The following is a 12399-nucleotide window of genomic DNA, read 5'->3' as shown; positions in this document are numbered from 1 at the left end:
TTTCAAATTAAAATGCAAGGACAAACCTTTTATCTGTTGCTCTATAATTTGAAGTTTCAGTTCATGCTGAAAAAAAAAACGTTTAAAAATATTTCATGAAAAGTATTTTTTCGAACCATGCGCGTATGTATAAACACGACGAAGAAATAACTTAATTTTAATTATATTTATTTTGGTAATTTTAATCAAATGCCTTATTTTCTTAGACCCATATAACACTAACGGAATCACTAGAAATGTTCGGATTCCACCGTTTTTAATACTACATTTGATAACCTACTTTTTCACTACTTACGAATGTAATGTTAAAGAAATCTAAACGAGGCTTTATATTCAAGCGTGCATGGTGGCTAACAGAGATACAATTACAATGAGAGTAAATAAAGTTTCCTTTTAAAAGGAAAGGCTTGCACAGTCGTGCCTTCATCCCAACCCTTTAAAATTGTTTCTTTTTGGTTTCAATTTATTATCACATTTTTTTTTGAATTACGGTATTTGTATAACATAAAGGGTTTATTTAGTTGTTGTTTTTTTTTTTTTGTTTTTTTTGGAAAAACCGAATAATTTTATCAAAACGATTTGAAATCTAATTCTCTATTGTATAAAACTAATAAAGAAAATGATCAATCGTAAAAAATACTAACGTGATACTGAAGGGAAACAAGTGTGCACATTTCATTTCCCTTTTTCGCAGCGAAATAATTCCTTTGCTTTATAGACAAGTAAATGCACTAAAATAACTTACGTGGTACCAATTAATAAGCATGTATCAATCACAAATATCTGTAGTCAGCACGTGGCAAGGTTAATGATATGCATTGGCTATTTTTAGATTACCTCACAAGAAGTTGAATTGCGTTCAGTAGATCTAAATATAACTCGATCATGCGTGATTTGGTAAGCAGGACCACCCTTTGAAGACGGACCATTCTCTATTGTATAAAAACTAATAGACAAAAAAAAAAAAAAAAACAATTATAAAAGACACTAACTTTTGCGTTTTGAAAAACAATTGAAACGGAACAATTTCGTTTATAATTTATTACGGTTTAAACCGATAAATCGAGTAAAAATAGAAATCCTATTTATATAAACAAACTGGGATTACCGAAGTAACTAAAATAGCTTAGATTTCCGTAATATTACTTCGTCTGATTCCGCAGTATGACGGAATCGCCCGAATTGTCACGGTTGCAATCGGAACTACATCGGCTATTATCATTAATCCGAAGAGTAACGGAAAGGCCGAAAAAGTTGCGATTGGCACGATTGCAGCTGGTTTCCCGTTCAATCATGCACCAACAGATGTGAGCAGGAAACCACCTAACAGGAACAAGTTTTCCAATGCTGCAAGCCAAAAAGGGCATCTGTTTTAACAACTCTTTTTTAGTAATGATTCGTACACAATAAATAGATAAGCAATTTTCGAATCGCAGTATTTTCTTTCAAATACCTTTAAACTAAAAGGCCCGCATTGAAGATGGGAAACCAAATGTAAAGCCTCGATAAACAAAGCCTTTACTTACCTTCTTACGTACGTACCTACCTACCTACTTACTAAACTTACTTACTTACTTATTATCCTTTGTTATGAGACTTGGAAATCATATTTCTTACTTTATCATTGCCTTGACTCGGTCTTGAAAACATGTTATAACATACTCAAATGATTAGCGTTTAAAAACTTGCCTGTTGTTTTGCTGTTTGGTTTTCTCGTTCTAATTCTAGACATTCCTGCTCTCTCAGTTCTATCATTCTATGCCTCAGGTTAATTCATCTGATTTTGTTGCACCTGTAAGAAATTTATGATAGGACTCAAGTTCCGTAAACTCATTTGAAAAAATTGTCTTTTTTTCATGTCCACAACAAAAAATGGCCAGAATGATAATTGTCCCTTTCTGTAAGAATGGAAGGACTTTTGTTCACTTTGAAAGCAAAGACGTAAATATGGGTAGGTCTAATGAAACTTAAGATTTACCAGGTTAAATCTTTTAACAAACAAAAACTGCAATATTGTTTAATAGTGAATAAGCTTTTTGTTGATCATTTTTTCATTCCTGCATTGTTGCAATCATGTTCTATCATAATTGACTGAGTATATGTGGGAAAAGCCTTAAAGTAATGAGCTCACGTTTGCAAGAGGGTACAGAGTTGATCATTCATTATCGTGGTTAGAACAAATAAGTTATTGTACTTACTATTTAGTCAAGCGTGTTCTTACTATTATTCTGGAAATAATGCACTTACATATCATAGACGATAAAGTGTTTTCAAACCTTGCGATAATGCAAGAACCTGAACGTAATTATTACAAATCCTTACATCTATAGGAAAATAATATAATTAAATAACAATACTTAAGACGTTAGAAATTGCTAAGGTTATTATGTAAAAAAATATGACAAATTTGATCAAATATTCTTAATTGATATTTTAGCAAAGATCATACGATTTTATTCTCAAAGAACCAATAAATGTATCCATCGGCAATTTTTGTCTTTATAATTACTCTTATAGTGATAGTTACATATCTAGTTAAATGTAAGGCCCTTTGGCAACGGCCTGATCCCCTTTCAGAGGTGATTGCTTGTTTGTCCTTGATTTCTAGTACTTCTTTGAACATTTTGATAAACTTGTTTAGTTGATTTTCAGATAGTTCATAGTTTGGACTGTGAAGAAATATCATTCCGCGCCTCCCTTGCCTATAAAAGTAACACTTCAGTATTTATTTTTAAAGTCTCATTCTTATTTGTCGCCAAAAAACAATTTACTTATGAATTAATAAACTTTAAGGTCAATTGGAAAAAGGCTGTTATTGACTTGCACAAAAAAGTCTAAATATCATATATATACAATTTTCAATTGAGATACATACATCGATATGTGATTACTTATGAAGATGTTTACCTGTGCAAACGCATCTATTTTCCCATCGATGATACATTCTCCAAGCATCTTTTCTATATCAACTGTGTTTATACACATACTAAGTAAACCAGAGCAGTCGATATCTTTAGCTGATTGTTTGCCTTTGTAGCCAGTAGTATTTATAAAGCATGTAGCAACACTCCATGGATCGCTGCTCCATTTCAAGACATCCGTGTTCGTGAATGATGGATTTTGAAAGCGATGTTTACAAACTATTCGATTATAAACGTTGCCACAAAATCCCCCATTTGGACACATTTGTCTTGACTTGTTTTTCTGACTCTTAGTACATAAACATTGATGTTTTCCTTGCCGTGGGCATTGATCTTGTTTATGTGGGAGAAGACTTCTCTCTGTACAAGTGTTGCATGTATTTCCAATAGTTTTCATTAGATCATTATGTTGTTTAGTAGCAACCTTGTCGGAAAACCCCTCTAAACCGATTTTCAAATATTTTAACGCTAGAGCGCCTCTCATCCAATTTCTGTACAATTCGTGTTTTATCTGTTTTCTGTGGATAAGGTCTGTTTCCCCTAAAATAAATTGAAGAAAATTGCACCAATGATCTGGCATCTTCCAAATTCGGTATGGAATTAATGGCATTGTTTGCTTTTAAATTTAAAGTCAAAGTCTGGACCAAAACCAAATGAATACAATCATGTTGTGACAAAAAACTTACAAAAAGGTCGAATTAAAACTAACAACAAATAGTATCAATATTACCCGAACTAAAATAACTTCCAAATGTGTTGATTTTACCTTGTATTTGAACTGTTGTTTTAGATGAGACATTCCCAAAGTCAACTATATATTCACCCTCGTCGTGTAATGTTACATTCGTGATCATCAATTTATGTGTATTACCCTTGGCTAGTATAACCTTTCTACAAGATGATTGTAGACTTTCCCCTTTGTGTCGCCAAATAGGTTTACTCGATAGCAGGTTCACCTTACATTCTATATCAATGTTTCCATGCTCAATAACTTCAATCTTGACAGGCAAATCAACGACCACACGTAATGCCTCATCTGTTTCAATATGATGGGATCATGATAATTGAACGAAGCATAATAAATTTGCAATTCCTTTGATCATTCGATATTAAATCTAATATTGCAATATATGAAAAAAATACACACATTATTTGTTTTGAAAATAAATTATACATTAAAATGATTAATTCATGAAGCAAATGTTTTTTCGTTTGCAATGATGTACTAAAAGAAACTCAAAAATAATGTTGCCATAACAAAGTTTTCCTAGCAGGATCTTTTTCGTGAATGTACAAATATTTACGCTTCCTAATCCTTGTAACCAAAGTAGCAATTATTATTTGGTTATGGAATAGACTTATCATAATGTCGTTAGTTGTCAATCAAACGTAAGTTCAAGCCTTATCTAAAATAATAATTTTCATATACTCGTTTTACTAACTAGATAGAAAGCTTTAAAAGTTATCAATTGTAAATGCCATGGTAAGGTATGACTATCTCTTTATCTGCTTCTTAGCATTCAACAAGAATACAAGTATACCTATAACAGTAAGATCAGCGGATGTTGAAATATGGCCAAATATACACGTATATTGACCCAGATCTTCCAATGATGCACGGGAAATCGCTAACCAGTGATTGCCATTCTTGCTCATGACCATTAAATTGTTTGAAGTTTCAACCGGCTTGTTATCTTTCCTCCACTCAACATTTTCATCTGTTGGAATGTTCAGTTTACATGTCAAAACAGCTGAATCATTGACGTAGACAGATTTGTTCTGAAGTTCTTCAGTGAACATTTGGCCTGAAGTATATTGCATTTTGTTTATATGATTATAATTCAGCTATATCAAGTTTTTATATGTTATTACCTGTCACTTTTTGGTAATGTTAATTTACCATAGGCTACTTGGTGTTAATTGTAGTGTAGCACATCACTAAGAAATTTGTACTGTTACATAAGTAAAAGTTCTTTTAAACAGTATAAAATTTGGTCACGTGGTTTATTTTCTAAAACAAAAATGGCCGCCATTCGTTTTCTCGGTTAAATCTCTAATTTTTCGATGTTCACCACGAAGGGCCACTACCAAATAGACTAATGCAAGACAGAAATATTAATTGTTTGCATCTGGAAAGTATTACGCGTCTTAATTGTCTTTTGGATGAATTATTTATTAGTAAGAAATACAAATTCGTTTTCTTCGGAAGTTATTGCATGTGATTTAATATGTGTCAAAATGGAACAAACATACGATTAAAGCATGCAAAAAGGATTATTTAACAAATTTAATGAGTGAAACATGAAGATGTAGGATACCATCGTAATTCCGTATATGCACATTGTCGAAGTCCATGAGAATAATTTTCTGGTTAGCATAGGATCAGTTTTCATAGATCATAACGGATAAATGTGTGTGTGTTTTCGTTTACAAATGAAAGACAGCTTATTGTATGTTTATGACTGTTTGATATCGTCATTCTCTTAAAGAATAAAAGAAAAATAGTTCAATTACAACTTGTAAGGCAAGGACAGTTGAGTAATTGTTACTCTTGGTTCATTTTTGTTACAGTTAGATTTAATTGAACTTTTTAGATCATTGCAGTATTCGTTCGTGGTAATAGAATACATAACACATGGCTTTGTGACGAATAGTAAAAATATCATCCTTCGAAAATATTCTGTTACCCGAGGCGTTATACTGCTCCTTTCATTATCAAATTGAATACGATCTCATATTTTATGCTAAACTTTGCATAAAGCACATAATTGTACACTCATGCTGAATACAAATTTAGAATAAACACACATGAACGCTCACTTTACTTGATATTCGATCCTGGATATCAATAAAACAATTATATCGCTATAGCCAAAGATAAACACTATTTTTAAAACTTGCATACAAACGTGTGCATAAAGTAATGTATTTAGATAAAAGATAGCCATATGAACAAATTTAAATTCATACGTCTGTAACACAAATACTTACCATTTGTCTGGAGCTGTTGATCGTTCTCTTCGCCAATGATAACGTTTTCTGTTACGACAGCTTCTTCTATTGAAATTTTAAGATGAGTGTTAATGTCATCTGTCCGTGTCACTAGAGGGCATGAACACTACCTTTGTTATTTCAGAGGTTATACTGTTCGTGTCATTATCAAATTGAATACTATCTCATATTTTATGAAATACTTTGCACAAGGCATATAATTGTAAAATTTGACCAGCGTCTTACAAAATGATTCAATGAAATAAAATAGACAACAGCAGAAACAATAATAACACAATATCACAAAGAAGTAAACATAAAGTAAATTCTCTAGAATAATTTGTCCATGCCTTGTTCTGGTTCAGTCAGGTAAACATGGAATTAATACATGTTTAAAATGTCTTCAAAGATAAAGTACATTATATATCATTTGATTGACCATGTTTTGTATCAGTTTCACTCATGCCGAATACAAGTTTAGAATAAACACACATGAACGCTCACTTTACTTGATATTCGATCCTGGATATCAATAAAAACAATAATATCGCTATAGCCAAAGATAAACACTATTTTTAAAACTTGCATACAAACGTGTGCATAAAGTAATGTATTTAGATAAAAGATAGCCATATGAACAAATTTAAATTCATACTGTAAAAGAAATGCTTACCATTTGTCTGGAACTGTTGATCGTTCTCTTCGCCAATGATAACGTTTTCTGTTACGACATCTTCTTCTATTGCAATTTTAAGATGAGTGTTAATGTCATCTGTCTGTGTTAGTTTGCCTATCTGTGATTCGCTTAATTTTATTGATTTTGATTGAAATGAAAACACCATACGTTTACAATCAAGATTAGCTTGGTCGTCTATGAGCGTTATTAACTCAAGTAATTGGTTGTGCAATAAATATTGTTTCTCCTTGTAGGTATTGTATGTTAGGGAGGCACATTCTACGTAATGTTCAATATCTTTCCTCTGATCATATATACATTGAATGGCTTTAACTTCTGGTTCAGTTAGATCAGATTTAAACAAAGCAAATGTTACAGCACACAATTGAAGAGTGTCCCACGTATCAATGTCGTCATTGACATCTTCTCTTTGAAATAATTGAAGATACTCTATTTCGTACTGGGCTTTAAACGTATCTTTATTCTCAATTAGCAAAATCCCAATATCTTTTCCAAATTTTTTCTCTTCTCTTTTTATAATGGCCTTCAATGCGATGGGCGAAGCTTTTTCCAATAATAATATATGACTGAGGTAGTGTTCATGCCCTCTTGTCAAATCACAGCTCTTCTGTAACAATAATAAGAATAATGTTAAAGGTTTCCTTTCTTATAAATGAATTTCAAAATTCTATTTGATGCTACTTTATCCGCTTTATGACTTAAAAATGCCAAGAAAAATAAGCAAAACAAGCATATCAATAAGGTATAGATACGTAAGTAATAACAATTATCTTTGCAACAATATATAATGCGTAATCTAGAAAGGAATATGATAAATATGATATATGAATTTGATAAATATTACCGATGGGTTTATCTCATTTGTTTTAATTTCCATTTTTCTGATCAGGATGATATGTGATTGTCAAATATAGAGCTACACCCTGAAGAAACAATCATAAATATTTTAAGACAACAGTAACCACAACAAAAGTAACATTTTAACATATTTGTCTACACGTAATGCATGCATCACATGCAACAATGCAGCCCAACAAATCTTGATAACACCCGATCTTTGTTTGCGAAATGACGTTATTGGCATTATACCATGTAGTGTATAATTGAATATGTAGAAACATTGTGCAAGCTTATATTATAAAAGGGAAAGTGATTTCAGTACATGTCAAAGTTTGACAAAATTAAGACTCTAAAGCAAGTATTATGGAAACGATAGATTTCACACATTTACTTTATCTTAATATATGTATTCTTATGGAAACCGAGTCTGCAGCTTTTAAGTAATTCTGTTGTTTACTTTGCTTCTGGGGGATCTCTTTCTCTCAACTTTTACCCTTCGCAAAGAAGGCGTCAAGTGCCACACAATGGCTTATTTGACACTTCAGAGTAAATATATTTTTTTGGTCCTTTGAGATAATTGAGTCATGTCATTTAATGTAAAAAATTGAATGCCGCTTGATAAAACTCATATTTATTATTTTATGAATTTCATTAAAATGCATATCGACAAAATTAAAACATGAAATACCATCAAAAATTTTTGTGTTGTCAAAATCTGAATTATGAGTTAACAGATTGACAGAGTATAATATAACGTGTTTAAAAAACAATGTTGGAAGTTTAAGAGAAGGTATCCTATAATAAAGATGCTAGATGTATGAACATGGTTTTACTGTATGAAGACAGTGATGCCAACTTGAACCGCAAATAACAAGGAAAATACGATAAAATATCTTTTAAATTACATTTCTGGCTCAAAGTAGTGACTATTCTTAAATGTAGGTGGGTTTGAACTACTAGCCGAAGGACAATTCAATTACTTTAAAATTCTTAATAAAAGCTAACAATTATTGTTCATATCGTTTAAGAAAATACTTCACTATACTATAACATAGGAATGTGAAATTCATCTTTCAAATAAAGCCCACCCAGTGGGCGTTGATAAATCTTTTAAATTAATACAATCTGGCTTTCTTGACACATTATCTTAATTAATAACTAACACTATAATGATTAGCTTTAAGCTTGTTATGAATATAGATATTATATTCATTCTAGACACAGCAACCCTTTCAACAATCCCTTTTAGTAGGTCAAGCTGAACTTTACCTTAACCTTAAATATCAAGTAATACAATTTTGCCAAAATGTTTGGCATAAGTTAGTTCTTCTTAGAATGATTTAATTCATCCTTAAACAAATCAACACTATGCATAAAATAGTCATATTGTGCAACAAAAATTTAACCTTTGAGCTTTTAATGACCTCCAACTTTAAGGTCGAATTGTTAATGATATATTATGTTCAAATTTGATATTAAAAAATATTGGTAATTGCTACACAGCCTCTTTGTAAATATAAAATAAACATGTTTTGACTTCACACACAAAAAAATGATATATTTTAATTTCAACACATTAACGGTGGCCACAATATGAATATATAGTGTCATTAAAAAAACTGTCAGTTTTTTTGTTGTTTTTTTTAAAAAAAGACCAAGTTTAAATGACCTGTAATTGGGTAATTGGGAACGCAGCTTCCTATACATAGTTTACTTTATTCATTCTTTTACTTAAATTAGACATATTCAATACGAATGTCATAATTTTTTTATATTTCTGTGATTAAAATATATTTTTCTCAATGATGAGCATAGTATGACTTTATTTTTTTATTATAAAGATAGCCATACTTTTGGAATCAATGGATGGATTTGATTGACACGTAAACAGAACAACCATTAGTATAAGAATGTCATGTTGAGCAACTCAAGTTTGGCCGTGTCCTTGACATGATCTCGACAAGTAATGTCAATTTATTGTTTATTTTATAGATGGCCATAAGTTTGTTTTATCTAGCTGTTCTGTATACATTTATGCGCAAAACTACATTTTGGAGAGCTTTTTAGTAGGACAAACTTAACCTAACATTGACTTTTACATGATTTTGAACTTATATGTATTTTGCTTTCCATAAATTAGCCATACTTTTTATTTTTTGAAAGGAATTGATTGATGTTTGATCAAATAAACCACACACACTTATCATGGTGAGCAATTCAGTTACTCCATTGGCGTTAAATTGACCTTAAAAGTATAGGTCAAATAATTGAATCTGGCTGAATTTTGCGGGATTTGCTATAATTGTGTTAATAATAGTCTGATTTTATTCCATTTAGACTAATTTAGATAAAATCATCAAGTGGACTTACAAATTATCTATACCTATATTGACCTTTGACATTTGAAGTCAATGCAAGATATTGAATTTTCATATCATTGTTTGCCAAATTACTGAGGTATTTCTTTGCCTTATAATTGTCATTGACCCTCAAGGAAAATTATGAAATTTTATTTGAATTCTGTAAAACGTAACTAAACTTAAAAACATGTAAGACATGATCATCATTCTACCTAAAGTGAATATGCTATTACACTTAAATGGTCTTCATGGAATCTTTTTACTTTAAAATTTCTACAACTTTGTTCTTTAATGGACAAGACGAAATTTAGTTATAATTAATGAAATGAACTTGACAGTGCTTCATTCATAAATGCCTCCTTCCTCTATGAGCGTTTTTATATTTCGATAGTTATACAAAAAGACCTATGCCCCTTTTTGCAATTGTCATTGAATTAAGATAAATGATTTTCTGTATACGGGGGGTAAACTTTATCACATTCAGTGATTGTTCTTGTTCTTCAATGCAAGTGAAACACGAGAGTAAAGTCCTATATTGTGGTATAGGCAATAATTCTTTTAAATAGTACAAAACTGGTCACTTGATATTGTTTCATGATGTAATTGATTATTAATATTTTATGACTGGTAGAAATAAGCATGTTTAAAAAGGAAAATGAAAAGTAACTTCTCGAGTTCAACAGTGTAATGTAAGAATTAGATTTAACGCATGTTCAGTTTTGTTTCAGTTTGTTGAAATTAATTCCAGTATTTGTTCGGGGTAATGAAATAATGATGAAATACATTGGTTTAAAGAAAACAGTTAAGATGTCCCCCAACGTAAAATTCTGAAACTCCGACATTTCCCAGGGATGATATGTTTACTTTTACCTAGTAGACGTTTTTTTGTGTCATTCTGACAACTGTCTTTTGTTTTGAAGAACATCGTCTTGGGTATCAACTGTTTTCACAAATATTTTACTGTTTGTCTTTAATTGAACATAATGGTTATAAGGAAACAATTATGAAAGACTAACAACTTATTCTACAAAACATTTTGTTGAGTGTCATTTGTAAAAAGGGAGACAAGTAGCGAGAAGCAAACCTAAGAACATACTCATTCAAATCGAAAATAAAAAGCAGAATCCGTTAATCTTAAAAAAGTGCATCATATCACTGTTAATAAACATTCTTCTTAACAGCATCCGGATACCTATATATCACGCATCAGTTACGTTCGTTTCTAAACAAATAAGATCTGGAAATAAAACGTCCGCTCTACTTATTCGACCAGTATCGAGGGTCTCCTTATTGTTCATGTATTTTATCGTCGGCTAATTTCATTTTCCACCTTAATTATTTTTATGTTACAATTATCTAACATTTACATGTCTAACATTTGCAACACTAGATGTTGATGACCCTCATTTGAAACGCAAGGTACATTAGGTCTAAATTAAATAGTATTTTGAACTGAACGATTTTTAAAAAGTTGTAACTGTCCTGATCCAATCATGAACTCATAAAGACTACCCACAATTTAAGATATAGAGAAAAAGCTTTCTTGCTTAAAACAACAATATTAGATTTGGCAAACTTTCTACTCTACTTCTCTTTACACTAAATGTAACATGAAAATCAATGCTGGTCCAGATACATGTCTGCAGAATGCTCTACACACGAAATTTGAGACGTATACTTTTTCTTCCTTCTTTTCGCACTATATGAACTATGAAAATATTGTTTAACTTAAAACTGTAATGAAGAAAGTTCTTTACGGTCTCGAATGAAAGATTTTTTTAAATAAAATAAAACAAAAGGCTGCGGAAGATTTTAAATATCCCTCTACTTTGATTTCAATAAAAAGGTCAAGTATTTCATCATTGTTAACTACGACAAGAGACATTTAGATTGAAATGACTTTCAAGTACATTATCTTCTTTTTAATACTAAGGAAATTTAAACATTTTCAAAGAATTATTCGCTTGTAAGTTTTAAAAATTTATTGACCTATAGTTTCCTGAAAATTAATATGCGTATTATAAATTTAAATTTCTGCATGCGACATCTAATATAAGACATGTCTTAATGTTTAATTACGACATTAAACTCCATACTGCATAAGTTGATTTCAAGAACAATAATAAAATGTTTTGTGTTTTGGTTCATTTTGTGTGTTTTGTTTTCCATTTTAATAATGTGTAGTAAAAATGTGTCAAGAAAACCAATATTTTGTTTGTATTTGTATCTGGGAGCAAGAAGTTTTAAGTGTCTTATATGTAGCTATATGAACATATCTATTATAGACATCTTACATTTATTAATATCAAGAATAAAAACTAACGGTTAAATATAAGATACACACTTTTAAGATTGACATATAAATAGTAACAGCCTTTCTGAAAGAAATCATTTTCGGAAGAAAAGAATGATGCACTCTAATACTTACATATTTGACAAAAGCGAGTAACCTGTCCACATAAGCCATATCAGGTACATTTGCATGTAGAGACTTGCCTTATGTAAGTCCTATCTTGTCTGTAAATGCCTTTGTAAAGAATAGAATTTGTTTCACTATTTGCTTGTCAAACATACGAAAAGTAGTACATAA

General features: G+C 30.8%; 1 protein-coding gene across 1 annotated transcript in view; it reads right to left on the bottom strand.

Annotated features, from left to right (window-relative positions):
- LOC132713051 (uncharacterized) overlaps nt 1–12399 on the bottom strand; it is an 18723-nt gene extending 6324 nt beyond the window's left edge. Inside the window, exons 1-7 of the mRNA XM_060695500.1 lie at nt 12238–12399; nt 7454–7532; nt 6586–7216; nt 5913–6023; nt 4463–4726; nt 3688–3957; nt 2908–3461 (exon numbers count right to left, since the gene is read on the bottom strand). Coding sequence (XP_060551483.1) covers nt 2908–3461; nt 3688–3957; nt 4463–4726; nt 5913–6023; nt 6586–7216; nt 7454–7486 — 1863 coding nt within the window. The 5' untranslated portion in view covers nt 7487–7532; nt 12238–12399. The remainder of the gene's footprint in view (nt 1–2907; nt 3462–3687; nt 3958–4462; nt 4727–5912; nt 6024–6585; nt 7217–7453; nt 7533–12237) is intronic.

Source organism: Ruditapes philippinarum, unplaced genomic scaffold (assembly GCF_026571515.1).
Source record: "Ruditapes philippinarum isolate M1 unplaced genomic scaffold, ASM2657151v2 ctg5889_1_1_1_1, whole genome shotgun sequence".
Taxonomy (NCBI): Eukaryota; Metazoa; Mollusca; class Bivalvia; order Venerida; family Veneridae; genus Ruditapes; species Ruditapes philippinarum.
Note: the sequence above shows the minus strand (reverse complement) of the source record. Positions and strands in the feature narration are given on the sequence as shown.